The sequence below is a fragment of the Erythrolamprus reginae genome, chromosome 1 (genome assembly GCF_031021105.1).
Source record: "Erythrolamprus reginae isolate rEryReg1 chromosome 1, rEryReg1.hap1, whole genome shotgun sequence".
Classification (NCBI taxonomy): Eukaryota; Metazoa; Chordata; class Lepidosauria; order Squamata; family Dipsadidae; genus Erythrolamprus; species Erythrolamprus reginae.
Genome location: NC_091950.1, coordinates 40654577 through 40681096, shown reverse-complemented (window position 1 = coordinate 40681096; position 26520 = coordinate 40654577). Strand labels below are relative to the sequence as shown.

Here is a 26520-nt window from a genome sequence, read left to right as displayed (position 1 = left end):
TATAGGCCAGGGGAGATGTCTCAATTCCCCCATGCCTGGCGGCAGAGGTGGGTTTTAAGGAGTTTACGAAAGGCAAGGAGGGTGGGGGCAATCCTAATCTCCGGGGGGAGCTGGTTCCAGAGGGTCGGGCCGCCACAGAGAAGGCTGTTCCCTTGGGTCTCACCAGATGACATTGTTTAGTCGACGGGACCCGGAGAAGGCCAACTCGGTGGGACCTAACTGGTCGCTGGGATTCGTGCGGCAGAAGGCGGTCCCGGAGGTATTCTGGTCTAATGTTTAATGAAAAGAAGGACCAGGGGAGACATGATAGCAGTGTTCCAATATCTCAGGGGTTGCCACAAAGAAGAAGGGGTCAACCTATCCTCCAAAGCACCTAGGGGTAGAACAAGAAGCAATGGAAGGAAGCTGAACAAGAAGAGAAGCAACTTAGTTGTCCTTAGCTCTCCTTAGTTCTAAGGAGAAATTTCCTGACAGTTAGAACAACTAATCAGTAGATCAGCTTGCCTCCAAAAGTTGTAAATGCTCCAACACTGGAAGTTTTTAAGATGTTGGATAACCATCTGTCTGAAGTAGTGTAGGGTTTCCTTCCTAGGCAGGGGGTTGGACTAGAACAGCGTTTCCCAACCGGTGTGACACAGCCAGGTGTGCCGCCAAGCTCCTAGGGAAAAAGGAGAGCTTAAGGAGAGCCCTGCCCAGCTGGAGATTCCCTGGCAGCACCAGGTAGAAGCCGGCAATGCAGCACCCTTTTCCAGTGCCGCGCAAGGAGCTGGGCGTTGGAGTTTGGGGTGGGGAGCGATGAAAGTGCGAAGGCCGGCGCCGCGGCTGCCCCCACCCCCCAGTGCCTCCGTTCCCCTCGCGCCCCTGGCTTCTCGCCGCTGACGCCCGCCCACCCGCCCGCTCGATCTGCCCTTTTCTCCAGCTCCTCCGGCGAGCGCTCGGAGAAAACCTTCTCACAGCAGAGGTCGGAGAAGGTTCTTTGGAACGTCAGGGGTGCGTGCGCGCGCGCACCCTATCCCCCAGCCAGTCTACCCGGAAAAGCTTTGCCGGCCTCCGCAGAGAAGGAAGAGAGAGAACAAGAGAGAGAAAGAAAGGAAGAGAGAGAAAGAGATAGCAAGAGAGACAGAATGAGAGAGAGAGAGAAAGAGAAAGAAAGAAAGAGACAGCAAGAGGGGGGAAGGAGGGAGAGAGAAAGAGAGCCAAAGAGAGAGGAAGGAAGGAAGAGAGAAAGAAAGAGATAGCAAGAGAGACAGAATGAGAGAGAGAAAGAAAGAGAAAGAAAGAAAGAAAAAAAAAAGAGACAGCAAGAGGGGGGAAGGAGGGAGAGAGAAAGAGATAGCAAGAGAGACAGAATGAGAGAGAGAAAGAAAGGAAAGAAAGAAAGAAAGACAGCAAGAGGGGGGAAGGAGGGAGAGAGAAAGAGCAAAAGAGAGAGGAAGGAAGGGAGAAAGAAAGGGATGGAGAGAGAGAAAGAGGGAGGGAGAGAAAGGGAGGGAGAGAGAAATAGAGCGAAAGGGAGAAAGAGAGATTTTTTTTGTCCAAACTTTTTTGCGCGCCCCCCCCCCCCTCAATGTTTCCCAGGATTTTGAAAATGTGAATAATGTGCCGCGGCTCAAAAAAGGTTGGGAAACACTGGACTAGAAGACCTCAAAGGTCCCTTCCAACTCTGTTGTTGTTGTTGTTGTTGTTGTTGTTGTTGTTAAATAGTTTAAACATGGAAATCAATTTCCAGAAGAAAACAGTGTTCTTCTCCATAAGACTTTTTTTTCCAAATGGGCTGCTGATAATTCCAAGTTAATGTTTTCAAACTATTGAATGTTGCTAATCTGACTTAACTAAGGATGGCCTTGAAAGCAGAGTTGTTGTGTCCAAACTGTCTACAGTAGGAACTGGTACGGTAGTACTACTGCTAAATGATTTCATTTGAGTCCTTCCTCCAAGGAATAATGTGCACTTGAAAATGTCTGTATGAATTGGGAAAAGGGATACTGAAAATCTGCTAGGCTATCTTAATAAATACAGTAGGAAATCATGTTTGTGGCATTCTTGTCAATTTGTGATGAGTTAACAAACTTATGGGGAAAAAAGCCTTTCTTCTACCTCTTCCTGATTGTATGAACAACTTAGCCTATATTCTCTCAGATTTTAAAGATTTTTATTGGAATAAATTCTTTTCTTAATTTCAGTTTTTATGTACGTGTTCGAAAGCAACCCTAGAAAAGTACATTTTTCATGGTTGGCTATCCATTGTTTAATAAAATGTAAACATCTAAAGAATCATTGTGATAACAAAAATGTTATAAATATTTAATTCTCATATTTTCAAATAGATTTGAAAAGTTATCCAATTGGCTCACAGAAAAGCTTGACTATGTGGCAAAGCGTGTAATCGAAACAAGAAATACACAGAGCGAGCTGGACGAAATACAGGATATATATGAGTAAGTTGTTTCATTTCATATGTACAAAATATTTTGCTGAAAAGTGATTTTCTATTTCTAGTTAAGCTTCTGTGAATCAGAAATGTAACAAAAAATGATATACTGTAACTAAGGGGAAAGATTTGCAAATCAAGTTGTTATAAAACTAGATGAAAGTTCAGGCAAAAGTATAATTAAGCTTCATGGGGGTGAAATAAATGTTCAGCTTACAACATTTGTGTACATGGGGTTCCAGATAAAATATACATTCTTGTTGCATTTGAAATCAGGAAATATACATTTGATTTTTCATGGTTTAACTAATGTCTGGAGGGCCGGTGCCGCCACAGAGTGGGCCTTCTCGGGGTCCCATCAACTAAACAATGTCGGTTGGCGGGCCCCAGGGGAAGAGCCTTCTCTGTGGCGGCAACGGCCCTCTGGAACCAACTCCCCCCGGAGATTAGAACTGCCTCTACTCTTCCTGCCTTCCGTAAACTCCTCAAAACCCACCTTTGCCGTCAGGCATGGGGGAACTAAACATCTCCCTCTGGGCACATTTAATTTATACATGGTATGCCTGTGTGTGTGTCTGTTAGTATATGGGTTTTTTTAAATCTTTAAATATTTTAATTTAATTGAATTATTTATGATTTGTTTTACACTTGTTGTGAGCCGCCCCGAGTCTTCGGAGAGGGGCGGCATACAAATCCAAATAATAAATAAATAAATAAATAATTAATTAATTTTTTAATTTGCTGGTTGGTTGTAATTCTGAAAAATTTAAAACAACATTGGATTATACTGCACTTATTGCTACCTAAATATACTGCACATATTGCTGCAGATAAAATTAGATAAACAATTTTTGTTGAAGTATTTACCATGAAGGAAATTTCAATTATTTCTCATAACCACCATATTTGGTTGGTTTGCCTCTTCTCATCTAAACCGAGTTCCTTTGCCATCCTCTTTCCCACAATCTCTTAGGATCAAGAGGACTTCCTTAATATGCTCATTGGAAAAAGTTGGGTTAACTTTCCAGTTCCTAAGATTTTGTAACCTAAGCCTTTTCCCCCCCGCCTAAACCTGAACTACAAACTTTTGCGAGAATCTAGCTTTTTTGGGATATTGATATGAGCAATAGATCAGCTATAACATAGTGACATAGTCTGTCTGTTTTGTGTGCATACACACAAACATGCACACACATAAACAAACAAACATGTTCTTCTAACTTTATCCCCAGTTTTTATTATCCCCATTTTTTTCATGTCACATACCCTTCTAGTTGGATCCCATACATAATCTGTTTCTCTGTGCCAGGAGAACCATCCTAAATAATGAATAGATTAGTAGCTATTATGATCTCTGGTGGCAATACAATAGCCGAATACCTATTTAGTCACTCATTTAACTTGAAGATTTTTGAAGAAATGATAAAACTTATACAATTAACTTTCATAATTAAATTAATCTTGCTGGCCATTTTCTCCCCGGACAAAAAAAAAACAAGAGTCGCTTTTTAATTGAGATGGGTGGTCCCTAACTTTGATATATAAATGAAATAAATTTTTAAAATGGTATAAAACCATATACCAGAATAAGGCCAAAATAGACTAAAAAGCCTTCTGGGCTTCGAGATAAAGTCCCCTGTCAAAGGGGAACAGCGGCTGGGTAGAGGGAAAAAACCCTTTGGCATTGCAGACTTGAAAGGGGTAGACAGTCAAAAAAATGGAAAATTTTGGGAAGGGTAGGCCGTGGGTGGAAGGATGGAGTTTATTGCTGCATTTGACTTACCGTGAAGAGTCATATTAAACCACCATCCAGCGAGTTCGTGGCACCGAAGCCTCAGGATCCGCAGCGGGGAAGAGCCCATTGAAGTTTCGGCCCATCGAAGTAGAGGAGTAGAGAACTCTTTTTGTGAAATATCTCTAAACTTGCTCAATTGTATTAATGTCTGATATGCAGTGTGGGTTCCAGACAGATCAGCTGTATTTGAGAATTCCTCTAGCAAATGTTTTGTATTTTGCTTCTTAAACATATAAATCTATTTATATAAGCCCCTAATTTATTAAGGATGGTTGATTTGGCTGTTCGTTTATTTCTCTGCTTATTTATTCATTAAATCTAATTTTCAATGTTTTGTTGATCACACCATGTTAAGTAAACCATGTTTACCAAGTAAACCATCACACTATGTTTAAAATTATACTTCTTATTTCAGCACTGCACATAGGAACTATGCAAGAGAACTGGCAATTTTAGAAGAATCATTGAGAAAAGAAAGTGAAAAAAGGTACAATATTGGGTGAAAATTGTTAGAAAGTAAGAAGTAAAATTGGGGTCAATTGCTAGTATGGTGGAAAAAAGTATACATTTGCAGTTCCCAAGATATTGCCAAATAAATGCTATTTATATACGTAAATATGTACTTACTTACTTTATTTGTATGCTGTCTGTTTCTGAAGCTCTGGGCAGCTAACAATCAAAAACATCACAAAGCAACCTTCCTATTTAAAAAATAAACTACCAAATAGAACATGAAGTAAATTGAGCCTGTTTTGTTTCTAATTGTGTACTTCAAAAATCAAAACTTGAGTTTATCCAAAACAATAATATTATAGAAGACAAGAGTTTATCAAAAACACAAACTGATCTAGATTTAAATGGAGGGAATCCTTGTGTCCTGAATTGTGTCTGCACAATGCCTACACATCCAAGTTTGGCAGACTGTAGCAAGATAATATTGGTTTGCAAGGTAGACGCTGAACTAGAGATCCTGACTTGCCTACAGAAGGAAAAGGGGGGACATGATCAAAACATTTAAATATGTTAAAGGGTTAAATAAGGTTCAGGAGGGAAGTGTTTTTAATAGGAAAGTGAACACAAGAACAAGGGGACAAAATCTGAAGTTAGTTGGGGGAAAGATCAAAAGCAACATGAGAAAATATTATTTCACTTGAAAGAGTAGTAGATCCTTGGAACAAACTTCCAGCAGACGTGGTTGGTAAATCCACAGTAACTGAATTTAAAGATGCCTGGGATAAACATATATCCATTGTAAGATAAAATATAGGAAATAGTATAAGGGCAGACTAAATGGACCATGAGTTTTTTTTCTGCCGTCAGTCTTCTGTGTTTCTATATTACTACAGCAGCATCAGCCTGTTTGGAATAAATGTCTTGATTGACTGAAGTTATAATACATGAGGGAGACTAATATCTTGGACATGTCTGTTGACAACCATGACATACAAAAATTGTGACTTGGAGAGTTAGAGGAGTGTAGTGTACAGAGAATGAAATAAAATACATTATTATTAAGTGAGACATTTGTTAAGTGAGTTTTGCCCCATTTTACAACATTCCTTGCCAAAGTTGTTAAGTGAATTACTGCCATTGATACAGTTAAATGAATCTGGCTCCCCCCACTGATTTTTGCTTATCAAAAGGTCGCAAAAGGGAATCATGTGACCTAGGGACACAGTAACTGTTGTGACTGGTCCATGTCCAGATCAACTGGTCACGGATTGCATATTGGTATCCTACGGTAGACCAGTGTTCTTGTCACCTGAGTCTGACAGTAAGAGTGATGCAGAGACTGAGGATCAACTAGAGACTGTAGCATTTATTTCAGTTATTCACTGTGATTGTGAATTGTGTTTTCTCCTTTGCTCTCTCCATAGCAAACTGTTTCAGATCGAACTCGAAAAAATTACAACCTTATATGAAAATTTACTGGAAGCCAGTGAACTATTTCTGAACAACTCAAGGCACAACATTGAAACTCTGAAAAAATCCTGTAGCAGGTTAAAAAAGGAGGTATAATATCTATTAGGGTACTAACACCAAAGCACACTATAATATAGATTTTCTACAGATGTGGCATTTTGGAGCCATTTCATATACTGTATATGTATGAATTTATGGACCTGGTTGGCATCATTGACACTACTTCAAGTATTGCTAAAGAATTCATATTCATAAAATGGAGTATCCTCTCTCATGTCAGTGTTACGGTCAAGCTGGTGTGAAGTTGGCGATAAATTAATGGCTTGTTGCACACTATCTATAGTGCCTTTCACAAACTCCTAAAAATGATTCCTGGCTGTCCCATTTTAAGTATGGTTTGTTTGGGATGTATGACTGTTTTTATATTAAGGGTTTTAACTGTTTTAATCATTGGATTTGTACTGTGCTTTGCTGTTGTGAGCCGCTCCAAGTCTTCGGAGAGGGGCGGCACACAAATCTAATAAATAATAATAATAATAATAATAATAATAATAATAATAATAATAATAAATAATAATATAGAAGGCCTGATGTTTATGGGAACTTGAGAGGGGTGATTTTCATGAAGGAACAGATACAGCCACAAAGCATTCCTTCAAGTGGGTCAAGGCCATCTTATACCCATCCACCTTGGTGGAAGTGGAAGGAGGACTGGCCACACTGACACAATCTGAGTGGGTAACGTGACAAATTTGTGGGTGTGGGACAAGGTATATGAACTTTCAACTGAGTGGGAAACTGAGTCTGGAACCTTGACATTGGCTCACTGAAAGGTGTTAGGACAATGACATTGAACATTTTTTCCCGTGGTTGCTGAAAGCGCAAGCGCATGCACTATTGTATATGTGTGAGTACCCACGCCCATAATTCAGTGCCCCCCACCCTTCATTCATGTGTGCATGACCCCCTACATCCCCCCATTTCCTGACTTCTGATGGGCCTGGTAGGCACATTTTTTGCCCTCCCCAGGTTCTAGAGGCTTTTTTGGATCCTGGGGTGGGCAAAAGTGGCTTTTACCATCTCCACCCAGAGGCCCTCCAGAGGCTGGAAATGAACCATTTCCTGACTTCCGGTGGGCCCGCTAGGCCTGTTTTTCACCCTCTCCAGGCTCCAGAGGCTTCCCTGGAGCCTGAGGAGGCCGAAAATATTCTCCCCTGCCCCCTCCAGAGTTCGAAAATGCCCTTCCAGAGGCTCCACCGCAAGCCAAAAATCAGCTGGCCAGTGCACACATGTATGCTGGAGCTGAGCTAGGTCACCGGCCTGTGTGCCGGCAGAAATGGCTCCACGTGCTACCTGTGACACATGTGCCATAGGTTTGCCATCACTGTACTAGGAAATTCCCACCATCCCCCTTTATCTGTGGTCAGGATCAGGATTACTTTTGGATCCAATGCAGAGTAATCAATGGATTTAATGTATAAGCAAATGAACAAAAATAAAAAAATAAGAGATCCTGACATTAAAAAATATATATTGTTGGAATAAAGGGAGAGGTAGACAAGATTAAAGCTGTATCCCTCTCTGAACTTTTTCTGTAATGTTAGTTTGCAGCATTTGGGTGTCTGATTTCTGACATAAAATAACAAAACTAAAATTTGATTAAGAGTTGCCTGCAACTGCTTGTGGGGGTCACCTCATAGCTACGCTGTGAAGGTGTTGATGAATAAGTGTAGGTTGTAGATGGTTTGATGTGCACACCTCCCAAATCCCAAAGTGCGGAGATGCATGTCCTGTGTGCTGATTGGTTGATCCAACTTCCTGTGCTGTGTTATGCTATTTCAATGCCTCCTAGCCAGAATATTATATTTGCAGTAATATAAATTAAATCATCCCTGATCGACAGACACATATGTTTCTTGGCATGCAGTGCAAGTCTGCTCGACCCTTACATTGAATGAAAATTGAAAATTCAGTGAGAATTGTATAATTATTTGCTATCCATTGAATTAGAATTTGAACAGATGAAAGAAACAATGATAAAATGGATGAGGCATATAGGACATACAGTAGATATAGATATGTGGCAGCAATTATGGGAAAGGAATTATAAAATGATGATGGCAACTGCATATAACAGAGAGACTAGAAAAAAGGTTTAAAAATAAATTGATGAAATGCTGGAAATGTAGTCATATACATGGCTCTTTTTATCATATGTATTAGACTTGCACAGAAGCAAAAAAATATTGGATAGAAGTTTAAAGATGGATTGAAACAGCATGGACTGTGCAGAAATGAATTAGACTTACAATGAAAATTAAAGACAAAGAAGACTCAAAGTTCTATAAAATATGGAGGAAATTTTATGAATGGATTGGAAATAAAAATAGATAAAATAATTAATATAAATATTAATGTAAAAGAAATTAAAAATGAGAAAAATGATTGATAACCAGGTTGACAAAAAGAGAAAGGGAGGCAGCATTGGTTAATTATGTGACAGATATTTAAATGGAATTTAAAATCAAAGAACAGGATAGAATTTTTTAAAAATGATGAAGAAAAATTGTGTAGTGTGTCACGTTTTATATTTAAAATAATTGTTGAAGTTATATTTTAGCTTTTATATTTTAGCTTTTAAATATAAAATTGTTATTTTTTTTCTTAGATGGAGTAATTACTAATGAATTGAGATAGGTTTATTAAGTTTCCATAGAAGAGATTTCGTAATCGTTTATAACTTTGTTAAGCATTGATGGTATAGGTGTTGTTATGTATGTTTGCTTTTAAGTTGGAGAAGAAAATAAAAAAATTACACCAAAAAAAATATCAGTGGGTATGACAGGACAAAATGATCTTTCATTTGAATCAATGAAGAGCACTACTTTCTCAGGAATAACCAAATGAGAAGTAGGTTTTGATCCCCTTCTGAAGACTGTCTTCATTTCAAATTGTTTGCCCGGGTTCCTGAATATGCCTGAACAAAAACCTATTGCCATGATGGCTCAAACAAGCATTTAGCAAAGTACTTCAGTCGGTACATTAGAACTACAGTGTGGTCTCTCTCACTTTTTGATCATTGATATGAAACCTCAACACAACAGAATTCATAGCAGAAAAATCTTTCTTATTAAATATTGTTTCCATAAATGCCAAACTGAACTGAAGTCTCAACATCTGCCCATTTATATATACACTTGCAAATTATTAGAACAGATTGATATTGCTTCTTTCTCCTATTTTCTACAAACAGAACGATCATCTTGAAAAAGAAATAAAGAAGTATACTGAGCAACTGAGACATCTCACTTCCAAGTTCCAAAAAAAAGAAATCCATTATAAGAAACATGATGCTAACTTAACAAAAGAAATTGGGAAACTCGAGGCAGGCTATTTGTATTTTAATACATTGTTGCAGCTGTCTTTTGTTATGAAATATGTTTGACTGTAAATAAATAAATGTCCAGCCCATTTAGAATCAAAAGGGAATATAAGTAGTTTTTAAAAAAATGATTACTAAAGAAAGGAGAATGCGCTTGTAAATCAAGAGTTTGCATTGATTCTAAGCCATTTGAATTTTTGCTGTGGGCTGCTAGGAGAAGGAGAATTCAGTTCTCTGAAGAGTTTTGATGTGAGGCTTCCTTTAGAGAAAAGCTTTGAAATAAGAGCCATGCATTTCTTGAATGCCAAGATGACACTGAATTCAAAATGACTAGTGAGATAATTAAAGAAGGTATAAAGAGCTACTAAAGTAAGTAGAAGTGAGAATAACAAATACAGTAGTACCTCTAGATATGAGTTTAATTCGTTCCAGAAGAGAGCTTGTATGTCGAACAACTTGTATCTGGAACAAATGGCTTTAGACTTTGTTTTTCCCCTCTGAGATAACCAAAAGCAAGGATTCTTGTGCCACCTAGTGGACACTTGGCTCGTATCCCGAATTTGAGCTCAGGTCTCGAAAAGAAATTTCTCTCCCCTCGTGGCTCGTATCTTGGAATACTCGCATATGGAGCAGCTCGTATCTAGAGGTACTACTGTAGCTGTAATTTATTTACTTTAATTAGTTTGCTTTATTTAGATATAAGCCCCAACGGGTAAAATTGGATTTGGAATGACTTTAGTTTTTTTCCATTTCATTTCAAATCCAGATTATTCCTCTGACATATAAATCAGAATCTACTGTTTGTTTTATATTTCAATTCCCAGCACACCAGAAGCAGAATACCTGAGTCAGATTTGCAGCCAGCAGGGAATGGAATGGAGAGACCATGGGGTCAATGATTAAAAAAAAAATCAAATTGGCGTTAAGATGGCATGAGAAATTTGATGAGCAAGTAAAAGATTTTCTTTTTTAGGAGACAAGGATTTGCTTGTGGATAGCGGAATGTTAAACCTGGTGACAGGTGGGGAAAGGAAACAGGTGACAGGAAACTATTAGGGCTGCTAGGTAAAAAAGTGAAAAGTGGCTTGTTTGGGTTGTAGCCAAGACACCTTCTGGAAAAAGAAACAGCTATGAAAACTAGGTAATCATTGAGCATTCCAAGGATTCTGAATATAGCACTGTTCTGCAGGCTGGAATTCACCTCACAGGTGATTGCATTGCACACCAATAGGCTTCCAACTGTACTTCAAAGCAGTGTTCCCTCTAATTTTTTGAGGGGGTGGGTGGAAAAGTATAGTGTCTGAGCGGCAGTCCCTTTGGGACTGGGCGGCACGGAAATAATAAATAAATAAATAAATAAACAAACAAACAAATAAAAAAAAACCCACCCTGTTTTGCCTCAGAGAATTTCAAAATAAAATACTGTACTGTGTGTCTATAACTGTGAGCTCATAATAGGGCAACTCTATCAATATCAAAATGCCACTTAAATAGATGAGCTAGTTTCAAACTAGATTTTGATTTTCTTTCTCTCTTCCTTACTCCCATTCTTTTTCTTTTTCTTTTTCTTCCTCTCTTTTTTTCTATCTGTTTCTCTCTCTTCCTCTCTCTCTCCTTCCCTCTCACTCTTTCCCTCTCGGCTTCTGGGCAGGTTTGGAAAACTCTGAGTTGATGATGATTTTTAAGTGAGCGATTGCTCACTGCTCAGCTTAGAGGGAACTATGCTTCAAAGTGCTGGTTATCACTTTCATCACAGCCAAGGGTATCTGAGAGACTGACTGTTTCCTATGGACTCTGCATGTCTAGTAAAATCAAAATTGGTGGATGTTTGTTTTCATACTTTACATGATTTGAAAACTGCTCAGATTCCCAACAGGTTTCTGGGAATAAACATATACATTTAATTAATAATAATAATAATAATAATAATAATAATAATAATAATAATAATATTGGTATGTATTGGATTCCCTCAAAGGCATTCTTATCCTTAGAAGTAATATATCCAGCAATCTGTATATCCCACCCAAATGATGTTCCACAAGTCTTGGTTACGCTCTTTTTACGACAAAGTATATAAGCAATCCTAGGGTGGTTGATTATTTTGTTATTGACCAGATGCCTAGGTTCTTTTTATTGTTTTCCTATTTCAAGCATAAGCCACCCAGAGTCAATCTGCTGTTGGGTGGTTTATAAATAGAATAGAGTAGAATTCTATATTGGCCAAGTGTGATTGAACACACAAGGAATTTGTCATTGGTACATATGCCCTCAGAGTCCATAAAAGAAAAGATACATTTGTCAAGAATCATGGGGTACAACACTTAATGATTGTCATAAGGTACAAATAAGCAATCAGGAAACAATATTAATATGACTCGTAAAGGTATAAGCAACAAGTTACAGTCATAAGTGGTAGGAGATGGGTGATAGGAACAATGAAAAGACTAATAGCAATGCAGCCTTAGTGAATAGTTTGACAGTGGTGATGGAATTATTTATTTAGCACAGTGATGGCATTCTGGAAAAAACTGTTGTGTCTAGTTGTCTTGGTGTGTGCAGTGCTCTATAGCGTCATTTTGAGGGTAGGAGTGGAAACAATTTATGTCTAGGATGCAAGGGGTGAGTAAATATTTTCATGGCTCTCTTTTTGTCTCGTGCAGTATACAGGTCCTCAATAGAAAGCAAATTGGCAGGCAGTGTTTTTTCTACAGTTTTGATTATCCTCTGAAGTCTGTGGCTGTCTTGTTGGATTGCAGAACTGAATCAGACAGTTCTAGAGGTGCAGATGACAGACTCAATAATTCATCTGTAGAACTGTATCAGCAGCTCTTTTGGAAGTTTGAGCTTACTGTGTTGGTGCAGAAAGAACATTCTTTATTGTGCTTTTTTGATGATGTTTTTGATGTTAGGTGAACATTTTAGTCTTGAGATATGATAGAGCCTAGAAATTTGAAGGTCTCTACTGTTGATAGTATGTTGTCTAGTATTGTAAGAAATGGTAGAATGGGAGAATTTCTCCTAAAGTCTACCACCATTTCTATGGTTTTTTGAGTGTGTTCAGTTGCAGATTGTTAAGGTCACACCATGAGATTAGTTGTCTGTATGTGATTTCATCATTATCTTGAATGAGATCAATCAATGTTGTATCATCTGCAAACTTCAGTAGTTTAACAGATGGGTCATTTGAGATGCAGTCATTGGTTTAAAGAGATAAATGATGAGAGTACATAGTCTTGTGAGGCTCCTATGCTAATTGCACAGGTTTCTGATGTGATTTATCTTAGATTCACTTGCTGTTTCCTGTCGGTTAGGAAGCTTGTGATCCACTTATAAGTGTGTTCAGGTACCACTAGCTGATTTAGTTTAGCTAGAAGAATGTCTGGTATGATGGTATTGAATGCTGAACTAAAGTCTACAAAGAGACCCCTGTGTAGGTCTTTGGAGATTCAAGATGTTGCAGGAGGTAGTGCAGAGCCATATTAACAGCATAATCTGTCAATCTATTTGCTTGGTATGCAAATTGCAGTGAATCTAGCAGTGGATCCGTGATGGTTTTCAAGCAGGATATCACTAGCATTTCAAGGGTTTTCATAACTATAGATGTTAGATCAATTAGTCAATGAGTTGATAGACATACTGAGTAAATATTAATCAGTTGTTGTTTCATGTTAGGATACTAGGATGCTCATTACAGTATCATTATATGTATAAATTGTTCATTGCTTTTTCTTTCCTAAAAGGAAGAATATAACTCTAAAAGAAAACATACGGAAGAAATTGAAGAAAAACTACAAGAAAATGTTCCCCGTGCAGAAGAATTACAAAAAGAATTAGACGAATTAACCACCGATTATGCAAAACAAAAGCAAACATATAATGGTATATGTAGGAAGTCTTATCCATGTAATTTATCAAAGTACAAAAAAAGAAAAACATCCAACTTTAAAATAGTTTTCTTCTTCCAACTGTTAATCTTATTTATCTGAATGTTGAAATTTATGTTCTGCCTATTCTAGGGTCGATACATTGCCATCTCTCAATGATAAACCTAAGATTCTGCATGGTGGACAAGTTAATTTTGAGAAGTTGTAATTTTATTATTTTAATGGCAGATTAGGTTTCATTGAGTATTTTCTTTTCTTTCTGGATTACATCAGGGAGAAAAATCATACTGTAGACATATGTCATTCCTAGCTGGTCAGGACTTTGCAGAAGTGATCAGCCACTTCTACAAGATTCTACTACTGTGTCTTCAATCATAAAAACAATGCGTCTTTGGCACCATGTTTAGTCTACCTTAGAGGGCTACCATGCAAGTCTGAATGCACTTCCACAGTCTCTCCCTTTTTCTTCATGAGAACTAGAGAGAGTCACATCCCATACATTTTCACTAATTACATTTCTGTTCTGTGGATTTAAGATCTATGTTATTTGATTATTGTATTGTTGTGGCTATTTGTTTGCTTGTTTGTTTGTTTGTTTGTTTATTTATTCATTCATTCATTCATTCATTCATTCATTCATTCATTCATTCATTCATTCATTTGGACTTTTATGCCGCCCCCTTTGAGGATTCGGGGTGGCTCACAACATATAACAAAACAGTGCATAACATCCTAAATCCAATTAATTAAATATAAAATCTAAAAAAATCTAAAAAAAACCCCAAACCATAAAAAAACAGTCATTCCCATTCAATCAACTTTCATTCACATTCATTGGCCAGGGGGCAAGGATCCAAATGGCCCCAAGCCTGGCGGCATAAATGAGTCTTAAGAGTCTTGTGGAAGGCAAGGAGGGTCGGGGCAGTACGAATCCCTGGGGGAAGCTGATTCCAGAGAGCCGGGGCCCACACAAAGAAGACTCTTTTTGTGGGACCTAAGCGGTCGCTGGGACTCATGCAGCAGAAGGCAGTCCCGGAGGTAATCTGATCCGATGCCATGTAGGGCTTTATAGGTCATAACCAACACTTTGAATTGCATCCAGAAACCAATCGGCAGCCAATGCAGTCCACGGAGTGCTGGACAAATATGAGTATACCTTGGAAGGCCCATAACTGCTCATGCAGCTGCATTCTGGACGATTTGAAGTTTCTGAACACTCTTCAAAGGTAGTCCCATTGCAGTAGTCTAACCTTGAGGGAGAACCTATTTCTCCTGTTCCTCAAGTTTCTGCCCATTACATTATGGGATTGTCTTTCTCTTCTGATTTTGTCTAACTGATAAGATGTGGAGGAATTGTTGTGGTCTAGGTCCCAACTTTAAACCACTGTCATTTTGTAGGACCTATAGAACTGTCTATAGTACTATAGAACTGTCATCCCTGAAATCCATATGGCTCCAACCTTGTTGAGCTTGCAAAACTTAACCTATCTTCAGTCCCTGACAGACAAGGAAGGGCTTGTTCCTTGATGGTTATCAAGTACAAAATACGTCTGTGTTGTTATCCCCTGATGCTCATTATATATTCCACGGAATGTTGCTTTTTGATTTTGTTGGCATTTTACTTGAGATTTTAAGTCTATTACATTACATACAAACATGCATACATACAGTGTTAATACTACTTTATGATGTCTTGGTAATACTGCATATAGTTTTAGTTGCCATAATGTAAAAAAGATGCTGAGACTCTAGAAAGAGTGCAGAGAAGAGCAACAAAGATGATTAGGGGATTGGAGGCTAAACATGTTAAGAATGGTTGCTGGAACTGGGTATATCTAGTCTAATGAAAAGAAGGACCAAGGCAGACATGATAGCAAGTGTTCCAATATCTCAGGGGTTGCAACAAAAAAGAGGGAGTCAAGAAGCAGTAGGTGGAAACTAACCAAGGAGAGAAGCAACTTAGAACTAAGAAGAAATTTCCTAACAATAATTAATCAGTTGAACAACTTGGAGGCAAAAGTTGCGAATGCTCCAATCCTGGAAGTTTTAAAGAAGGAATTGTATAACCATTTGTCTGAAATGGTGTAGGTCACTGATGGCTAATCTTTTTGCCATAGTGAGCCAAAAATGGGGGAGAGCAGGGGGGGTCATGTGCGTGCGTGCCCATACCCATATGTCAATTCCCCCTGTGCATGCAGATGTAAACCCCCCCACTCCCCACACTTTTGGCACACGATCACACGGTGGGCCCATTTTTCGCCCTACTCAGGCTCCAGAGGCTTTCTAGGAATCTGGGAGGGTGAAAATGACCTTCCCCCACTGGAGGCCCTCAGAAGGTCAGAAACTGTCTATTTCCTGAGTTCTGGTGGGACCAGAAATCCCGGTTTTTGCTCTCACCAGCCTCCAGACCCTTTCCTGGAGGCTGGGAAGGGCAAAAACAGCCTCCCTCACTCTCACAGAGGCCATCCGGAAGCCCCGGTGCGAGACCTTTACCTCAAAATGGGCTGCTGGAGACTTCTGAGAGGGGAAGGGGCATAGCCAGACAAAAATCAGCTGCCCAGAGTGCACATCCGTGCTGCAGCTGATCTAGGGCAATGGCTCCCATGCCGGCAGATATGGGTGGCATTGGTCCCATAGGTTCACCATCATGGGTGTAGGGTTTCCTGCTTAAGCAAGGGGTTGGACGAGAAGACCTTAAAGGTCCCTTCCAACTATGTTATTCTATACGTAAGTTACTGAGGTACATTTTATGATGGAGATGACACACAAGTCAACAAATAAATAAATATGAACTCAAACATTAACGACATCAAAATGTCGTTTGGTTGTGTCTGATTCGTCCTTTGGTTGTGACTGATTCCTGTTTACTTTTATTTGATGCCAAATGAAAATATTTAACTTATCACACATTTAGAATTTGTGAGATTTGTGATAGTGCTGAATGAGATACCTACCAAAGAGAAGTGGTTGAATTGCCATGTTTTCACTATATTTATTTTAGATTTTGCAGCAAGTTCTCTATTTAGGTTAGATATTGTGGGCAAGAGTGTGTTTTTTTGTTTAGTAGATCAGCAAATAATTTTCACTAATAAGTAATTTGTAAGTATTCTAAATGATTTCCTTCTGATCTTGTAGGTTGTTTTCTGAACCCTTCTAACAAGCTGTGTTATTGTAGCTTGTGTTAATTTAACTTTTACTCTACTTACCGTATTTATAGAATTTCGAGATGAAGAAAATGCACTTAAAGCAGGCATAGAGCAGTCATTAAGAGAAATGAATAGACTTGAAAGGCAAAAGGTAAGCAGGCATAATATGGGCTTCTTACATTATGTTACTTTCTATTTGTGTGTGTCCATCTTTTGATGGCTAATGGTTCTACTTAAACATTTTGTTTTTTAAAATAATTTTCATTAGAAATATTAACATTAGTCAAAGTATTATAAATTGAAAAAAAGAAAAATGAAAAGTAGACAGAAAAAGAAAATGAGAAAAAAAGAATATTTAAAGAAGAGCATTCCAATCGTCTGTTCAATAAGCATAATTAGTATTTATTTACCTCCCTTGATGTTATATTACATAAATCACTTCTTTCTGTATTGTAACCCTTATCCAACCATAAATTCAAATATCATTAAATGTTTTTGTTCAGGATCAGCAAAAAAATCCATAAACGTTTCTCAGAACTTTATAAAAATATTTATTTTGACCCTGATCAAATAGATTAATTCTACATTCTTTTGTTTTGCTTCTAACAATCTTAACCTTGGATTAAAATGCTAGGATTTTACCCCCACCCAAATTTTTTCTCTCTCATCTAAGGTTTTTTTTGTGTGTGTCTTTAACAACCCTCTTTGCAATCCAATGGGCCATTACCGATTATTATAATCTTTTGGGTTATCATTTGTATTTTCATTTTCATTTTTGTCTTATAGTCTATAACTTCTATTTCACTTTCTGATATTTCTGCTGCATGGATTAGGATTTGTCAGTCATCCTGTCAGCCTAAACATTTTTCCAAATTATTCTCCTTCACATCTTTTTTTTTAATTGAATAATGCATTTGCATAACCAGATATTGTTGCTATCATTGTAACTGAGCTTCTTTTCCATATCTTCACAAGTTCTTTGAAGTGACTCCAATGTAGTATCACAATTATTTTTGCATATCACTGCTGATAATCAAATATCATTTCTGATAATCAAATTCAAAAATAAAAAATAGATTTTCTTTCTCACCCCTCCTTCCTGAAGTCTTTAGTCCCCATTAGTTACACATTTTTATATCATATACTCAATTTGTTTTGGCTTGGTTAAAAATAACAGCCTATCCTCTCATTTGTGAAGGACTGTACAATTGTTATTCAACCACAATTAATTTTGTTTAAATTATTTTTAAAAATTATAGCAAAGTCACAATATAAATCCAATTAATAAATATTTTTCAAATATTAAATACCCGTATTTTTCGCTCCATAAGACGCAGTTTTTTTCCTCCCAAAGTAGGATGAAAAATCAGCCTCGTCTTATGGAGCGAAGATGCAGGCAGGGGGGGGGGGGGAGGCTGCGAATTCGGAAGCGCCATCCCGCCGGCTGGCTGGCTAGCTGCTGCCTGGCCCACCGTTCCCCGTAAGCTGCGCCCGTGAGCAGGCGTGCACCCCCAAATATACCCGAGCGCCCTTTTCCACGGGCGTGCGCTCCCCATCCCCCTGCCAGCCCGCGGGGAGGTGGGCGGGGGCGGGGAGGTGTGGCAGTAGGAGTAAAGGGAGCCGCGGCCGCCCCTGCCTCCCCACGGTGCCTCCTGCCAAATGTGCCCCTGGCTTCTCCACGCTGCCCTATTGCCCGCCCGATCCGCCTCCTCTCCTCCTCTGCCACCTCCTGCGTTGGGGCGCGATCTGCCTCCTCTCCTCCGCTGCCTCCTCCTGCCTTGGGGCGCAATCTGCCCCCTCTCCAACGTCGCCGCCTTCTGCCTTGGGGCGCGATCCGCCCCCTCTCCTCCTCCGCCGCCCCCTGCCTTGGGCGAGCAATCCGGGAGTCCGGGACAGGGTGGCTTTACGCCATGAAGAGAAAACGTCCGACTTTTCCCTGCTGCCGGAGCCGTTTCCTCTTCATGGCGCAAAGCCACACAGTCTCGGACTCCGGGATTGCTCGCCCAAGGCAGGAAGCGGCGGAGGAGGAGAGGGGGCGGATCGCACCCCAAGGCAGAAGGCGGCGGCGGAGGAGGAGAGGGGGCGAATCGTGCCCCAAGGCAGAAGGCAGCCATCTGCCCAGACAGAAAGGAAACAAGAGAGAGAAAGTGAGAAGAAGAGAGAGAAAGAGGGGAGAGAGAGAGAGAAAGAGAGAGGGGGAGAGAGAGAAAGAGAGGGAGAGGGAGAAAGAGAGTGGGAGAGGGGGGAGAGATAGCAAGAGAGGGAGAGAGAGAAAGAGAGAGGGAGAGGGGGGAGAGAGAGGGAGAGGGGGGAGAGATAGCAAGAGAGAGAGAGAAAGAGAGAGAGGGAAAGGGGGAGAGAGGGGGGAGAGAAAGAGAGAGGGAGGGAGAGAGAGGAGATAAAGAAAGAGGAGAGAGAGAAAGGAAGAGAAAGAAAGAAAGAGGGATAGAAAGAGAGAGAGAGTGAGAGATGCTCAGTGAGCCTTTCTTTGAAGTTGCCTTTCTTTCTTTCTTTCTTTCTTTCCTTCTTTCTTTTTCTCTCTTGCTCTCTTGCTCTTTCATTCTTTTTTCTTTCTCTTGCTTTCTTTCTCTCCTTCCTTCCCTCATTCCATTTCTTTCATTCCCCCTCTCTATTTTTATTTCTCTTTCATTTTCTTTCTTTCTCTCTTTCTTGCTTTCTTTCTTGCTTTTTCTTTCTCTCTTTTACCTTCCCTTCCTCTATTTCTTCTTTTCTTTCTCCTTCCTACCTTCTTCCCTCCTTCCCTTCAGTCCTTCCTCTCTTACTCTCCCCTTTCATAAGTTTCCTTGCTTCCTTCTTCTGTTCCTGTCCCTTCCCCCTTTCTTTCTTTCTTTCTTTCTTTCTTTCTTTCTTTCTTTCTTTCTTTCTTTCTTTCCTTCCTTCCTTCCTTCCTTTCCTCCCTCCATTTCTTGCTTTCCTTTTCCTTCCTCCCTTCTTCCCTCCCTCACTCCCTTCTTTCACTCCTTCCTCTCTTCCTCTCCCCTTTTTGGCTCAAAATATTTTTTTTCTATTTTCCTCCTCTAAAATCTAGGTGCGTCTTATCAGCAGGTGCGTCTTATAGAGCGAAAAATACGGTATGTCCATTTTGTCTTTTTGCAATTAATTTTTCCCTTCTTTCTGGAATGATCACTCACCTAATATTTTTTTCACACTGCTTGGAAGATCATTTTGAACATTTAAAAAGTTATGTTCAAAATATCAGAAGGTGAAACTTGATGAATACAGGCTATATCGTGCTTGAAAGCTTGATTGTCTTCCTTGTCTTCTGGCATTCAAACCAACAAACTGACTGCTATCTTATGGTCTCCTCATAAGAATCAGCCCTATGGAGCACAAGTGGGCAATTTCTCATCCTCTCCTTATTGAGAGTCCACTGGACCAGATTTGTCACTGTTCTTGGCCACAGTATTATTTCTGGTCCTTTAGAAAAATTTCACTTGGAAGTTGGCTCCATTTACACATTTTGAAAATCAATGGGCCACAGAAGATGGAATAATGATGCAAATTAGGTGAGTCTATTCTCCCTTTTACTGCCTGTGTGATTTATTTAAGTTAAATCTACTACAGAACAATTTTTATGCATAGCATGCCTCTAAAATATCAGAAATTCTGCCTCAAATTTTCAACAATAATGAGTCAGTAACTGTTCACTTTCTTTCTGGCAACTTACACCCAGATAAAATAGGGGTAAAGATAAAGCAAAAACTACATGCCCATCAAAAGTGGCTGGGCAAGCTGCTACATATCAATAGGAAACAAACTCCACTCTTACTTGCATTGTTGATGTTACCAAGTTTGGTAATGAAATATCTGCAAAATGTTCAAAGAGCACCAAGGATTCTATAAACTAAGTACACTACAACAAAGTTAATTCAAGGTAGCCATCCATTTTTGTTGTTGTTGTTGTTTTTGTTGCTGATTGCAAGCTACAGTTTGGCAAATGATTGAAGAGCACATTCATGCTTATTCTCGGTTTACTTGCTATTAAGTGTGTTGACTGAAAAGCTGACAACTGAAATTGTATCAGTGGTGATTAAAACTAAGTATTGTGCTAATTATTACATTAATATAGTGATGCAGCGGCTTAAAGCCCTTCATGGCACCGGGCCAGATTATCTCAGGGACCACCTTCTGCCGCACGAATCCCAGCGACCAGTTAGGTCCCACAGACTGGGCCTTCTCCGGGTCCCATCAACTAAAAAATGTCAGTTGGCGGGGCCCAGGGGAAGAGCCTTCTCTGTGGCGGCCCCGGCCCTCTGGAACCAACTCCCCCCAGAGATTAGAATAGCCCCCACCCTCCTTGCCTTTCGTAAGCTCCTCAAAACCCACCTCTGCCGTCAGGCATGGGGGAACTAAGATAATCTTTCCCCCTAGGCTTCTACAATTTATGCATTGTATGTTTGCATGTGTGATTGGTTTTATAACAAGGGTTTTTAGCTGTTTTAGTATTGGATTTTTACATTCTGTTTTTGTCACTGTTGTTAGCCGCCCCGAGTCCACGGAGAGGGGCAGCATACAAATCCAATAAATAAAATAAATAAAAATAAATAAATAAAGATGTTGGATTTCTTTGCTGGCGATGGTCAGCACTGCGGCAGTTTGAGCCCATGACACCGCATGGTGGAGTGAGGTCCCATCATTTGCCTCTAGCTCCTACCCACGTAGCAATTCAAAAACCTGGAAAAATTTAAGCACCATATTCTTCCATCTATAAGACACTCCCATGTATAGGATGCCCCCATGTTTCATGTAGAGCAGTGGTTCTCAACCTTTCTAATGCCACGACCCCTTAATACAGTTTCTTATGTTGTGGTGACCCCCAACCATAAGTCTAGCACCAATTCTCCCACAGAGCTTTAAGCTGATTGGCAGGAAGTTCAGAGGGATACCTCCACTGTAAACACCTGAGTGGTTGGATTGTAAAAAATATGTTCCAAGACACCAGAATAGAAGCTTAAGTTCCTAACACCATGGGAAAGTTGTCTTTTCCCATGGTCTTAAGTGACCCCTGTAAAACAAAGGGGTCCCAAGCCCCAGGTTGAGAACTACTGATGTAGAGTAAGTAAGTACACTACAGTAAACCATCATTTTGCAGAAGTAAGCCATCATTGTGCAGAAGCCATCTTATTAGAGAGAGAGTAATACAAGAACAGGAAATGCATCACAGGAGCAATAGAGATGAAACCTAGAGTGGCAATGTGAAACTACAGTAGAGAGGAATGATAGAGCTGCATATAAGGTAGAGGCTCATCCAGAGATGGAGGAAGGGAATGGACCACACCTTCTCCTCTCAGCCTCCTGTGTATAAGATGCTCCTCCATTTTCATTTTAAAGAAAAAGTAGTGTCTTCTACACAGAAAAATACAGTAGATAAATAGTTTGTCACTGGTGGGAAAAACAAGCAGCGCTCCAAGTGGGAGCAGGAGCTGGCATTGAACCTGCTCAGATGCAAAATGATGTTGGCAGAAGAAAACCTGAAGGAACTGACATCTCCCAAATACTGCTAGCCAGTTGGTGCAAAGCTAGTTCACCCCTTGTGGTGCACTGTGGGTAGCACATGACAACTTGAAATCTTGAATTAGTTAGGGCGTCTTTTGGAAATGTCATAGCATGAATGCGTGAACTAATGAACTAGTAATCTTAGGCTTCCCAAACTACTCCGTGGTAAAAAGAATTGTAGACTTCTATGGCTATGTATGCCATGCACTATTTTTCTTAACCTTAATCAATTATTTAGATTGATTCATAATTCAAGTAATTCACTTAAAGAATTGCAAGCATGAATCCATGGCTCTGAATTGTCAAGAGTTCTTGCATGCAATAATTAAGAAAAACATACAATATTAAACTTGCTGCCGGTATTACCTTTCTTTTCAGTGGATATTTTTATTTATTTATTTATTTATTTGTCAAACAAGTAGAGTATTATAGTACATATTAACATAACATAACATAACATAAGTAGAACGTAGTAATAGAAAGGATAATAAGTCAGTAGGACAGGGACATTAAGCACATAAGGTATGTTTGTGTGTATTTCTGCTTTAATAACGGTTTTCTAAAAAAAGTTTTTCAATTATTAGATTTGTCTTGAATTGTTTTATTGTTGTTGTGAGCTGCCCCAAGTCTACGGAGAGGGGCGGCATACAAATCTAATAAATTAAATAAATAAATAAGTGCACTTATGCACGCCCCTTACAGACCTCTTAGAAAAGGGGAGAGGTCAATTGTAGATAATGTAAGGTTGAAGATTTTGGGGTTGGGGGAAGCAACAACAGAGTCAGGTAATGAGTTCTAGGCGGTGACCACTCTATTGCTGAAATCGTATTTTCTGCAGTCAAGTTTGGAGCGATTTACATTCAGTTTGTATCTATTACGTGGTCTTGTGTTGTTGTTGTTAAAGGTGAAGTAGTTACTGACAGGGAGTACATTATGATGTATGATTTTATGATTTTATTTTTATTGTTTGTTTTAGTCTTCAATATTCTAATTCAGTGTGCTTTCTTTTGAAAATGAAGCTTCATAAAAAAATCATCTAGTAATGCTTCAGCTTTTTCTTCCTTCCAAAGCATTCATCCTTCCCTCAAGAAAGAGTTTTTACAAGATTTATGATACAAATATTTTTGTAAATGTTACGAAATCTTAGGGCCGGAATTTGTCCCACTTTTGTTCTTAGCACTCTTTCCTTTGTATCATGTTCCTAAGATTATAACTACCTAAGATGCATCAATATTTGCCAACAGATAATTGCAAAGACTGAACTCCAGAACAGCAGAGATACAGCATTTGAGAAACTAACAAGTTTGACATATTCAATTAAGTATATTGAGAGAGACAACTATGAAATAGATAGAATGCTCTTCATTTTGAATGGAGAGAATGACCGGTTAAGAGCTGTGAGTATTTCAAGAAAAAAACAGTTTTGCATGTCAACTTTTGGCAATTTGGCAAGACACTAACAATTGTGGAATGGCTGTAAAAAGCAGGAAAACGTTGTAAAAATGCCATTGTGCCTATTGCCACTTTTCAGTGGTTTGAATTATATAAGAAAAAATGTATTTGGCATTGGGTTGCCAAACTAGAAATATTGGCTAAAATGACATTATGCATGTTATGACAGTTGATTATCTATGTTCTTTGTTTCCAAGTGAATTAACGCTACAATATATGAGTTTTTTTAAAATATCAGGAGATCTTATTTATTTGTTTAGTATTTTATAGTACAATGTTTACTTTTGGGAATTTTTTGAATCAGATTTCTAAACATTCCTGATGTATAAAGCTTGGGATTCTGCAGGGGCTGCTTGTGAGATGGGATGGGAGGAGCAGTTTCTATATCGGAAGAGGGGGGTATGGATTCCATATCATTTGCAGCCTAGTTTGCCCAAGAGGTATATAGGCAGACCAGGATTATTTGGAAGATATTGAGGTTGCTATCAATTCTACTCCAATTTTCTTTCTGCAGTTCACTGGTTTTGTTTGAATAATCCATTAAAAACTATGTCCATCCCTTATGGGATTGGTTATAATTTGGTTATAATTATTTAATAATCTGGTTTGAAGAATACAGGAAGTGTCTGGGGGAAAAAGAAAATGCAGACATCTGCCTGAGATGTATTTAGATTGATAAAAGAATAGTAAATTGGGAGTATCTCTTGTAATAGGATGAAAGCATAGGATAATTGGGAGGTTTTAAGGTTAAAGGGGGAAAAAAGAAGTTTTGTAAGCAATCCGTGGGAAAATGGGAAGCCGTATGAAAGTAACTCAAGAGAGAGTAATAGAGTGTGAAGGGCCCATCCAGCAGTCATTCTGATGATATTGTTTTAAGAAGTTGCAATAATCTAGAAGTGGGTGGCATATGAATTTAATAATAATACAATTATAGCTTTAAGAACAGATGCTAGATTTGCCATTGGCAGCACCCAGCTAGGCTTGGTTGATCTCAGAGAAGCTTAAAAAAAAACCTTTGGGCTTTATTGTATATTTAGTTTATACTGGAAAGTCAGAAAAAACATTTGGGAGAAGGCAGTGACAAGCCATCTCTAAATTATTGCCAACAAATCATAGCCAGTGCAGATAATTCCTAATAATTAATCTGATTTATTTGCTTGCTTTCTCCAACCACCTCTAATTCTTATTCATGACACAACCGATATTTTTAAATTTGAAGCTGCAGGATAGATGTTCACTTTTGGATTTTAGAAAATCTAATATAGTGAAATATCCAGCTAGAGTGGGGGCGCGGGGGAGGGAGTGAAGAGACTCGCAATCTTAGAGACCTTGCATAGCAGAAAGTGCCAGACCTGACCAGAATCCCTGAAACCCTTATTTGACTGTTCCTAAGAGAATGCAGTCAGTCTGGCAAGTTTAATGTCAGGTGCAAGGAACCAGAGTGAACTGATTAGAATAGATTTTTTTTATTGTTGCTTGCCTATTTACAAGAATTTTGATTGCATCAATAGCTCCTACATGAATGTTTTATTTCTTTGGCTGTATCCTTGTAGGGCATTGCATATCTCAAGGAAGATATCGCCACAACAGATGGGGAGACAAAGACCTATCAGTTACAGAGACAAGAAATCCAGCAATATACAAAAGTTATTTATGGTGAGTGCTATGTGGCAGGAATTTACACTCCAGCTGAAATGATTTATTATTATTATTATTATTATTATTATTATTATTATTATTATTATTATTATTATTACGTCAGTACAACACAGCAAACGAGATCACTGTGCTGGATTTCGTATTTCATCACCAGTCGGGCGCTTCCCAAGAACCTAGGACTGCGTGATGTAGTGGCGAATTATGTTTGCCGATCCCAGTAAAGCGGCCTTTTGCAATTGACAGATGGAGATTTTGTCAATTCCAATGGTTTTCAAATGTCCGCTGAGATCCTTTGGCACTGCGCCCAGCGTGCCAAGTACCACTGGGACCACTTTCACTGGCTTATGCCAGAGTCGTTGCAGCTCAATTTTTAGATCTTCGTATTTCACTAATTTCTCTAGCTGCTTCTCCTCAATTCTGCTGTCTCCTGGGATTATTATTATTATTATTATTATTATTATTATTATTATTATTATCATCATCATCAACAACAACAACAACAACACAGCAAATGAGATCACTATGCTAGATTTTGTATTATTATTATTATTATTATTGTTGTTGTTGTTGTAAAAATGAACTAAAAATGACCCACAACAACAGGGACATACATGTAGCTTTCCTTAGAAAATGCTAGGATATGGCTTCATGACCATTTCTCCTAGGTTTAATTTAATAGATTCAACTCCTATACTCATAAATCTTTAGTCCAAAAGAAAATGGACAAACTGCATCCATGACTAATGGCAAATTATTGCCGGTGCTGTGGCATCCCCTTTTCTTTTCTTTCTGACATATGATGGTTCCTTAATGGATATCCTGCATTAACATAAATAAATGTGGAAAGCAGTGTCCCCCAGAAGAAAGTACACAGGGTCTACATACACATATGCAATTGTTGGGGAAATTCCCAATTAAAAACTTAAGGAAATATTTCGTTATTAAGAGCCAGAGTATTTGATCCTGGACCAATCAATTTGTGGTAAAAAATAAATCATTGTAGATTTTCTTTGAGTAAATTACAATAACACACTATTTACAATGGGCCACGAACTTTAACTTTGCTGTTGTTTAACTATTTTTTTCTTTGATATATGTAATGTATGGCAGATCAATTGGATTGCAAATATATGTAGAATCTTATAAATTTTGGACCTATTTTACAAGGGGGAAAGCTATTATTGCTGCCCTAGATTTGTCAGTGTTCAACTAGGGGGGATAATATGTGTTTTGTTTTTTCTTGTTTAATTCACATTTTTTATGTTTTGTTTAGTTTTCATTTGTCTCTGTTAAATTTTATTTTTTTCTATTGTATTTTAATCTTTTGA

The 26520-nt window shown here is 38.8% G+C and overlaps 1 protein-coding gene across 1 annotated transcript in view; it reads left to right on the top strand.

Annotated features, from left to right (window-relative positions):
* CCDC175 (coiled-coil domain containing 175) overlaps positions 1-26520 on the top strand; it is a 61881-nt gene that overhangs the window by 31819 nt on the left and 3542 nt on the right. The window contains exons 10-17 of the mRNA XM_070750296.1: positions 2328-2438; positions 4642-4713; positions 6104-6239; positions 9403-9534; positions 13275-13413; positions 16636-16715; positions 23326-23478; positions 25087-25189. Coding sequence (XP_070606397.1) covers positions 2328-2438; positions 4642-4713; positions 6104-6239; positions 9403-9534; positions 13275-13413; positions 16636-16715; positions 23326-23478; positions 25087-25189 — 926 coding nt within the window. The remainder of the gene's footprint in view (positions 1-2327; positions 2439-4641; positions 4714-6103; positions 6240-9402; positions 9535-13274; positions 13414-16635; positions 16716-23325; positions 23479-25086; positions 25190-26520) is intronic.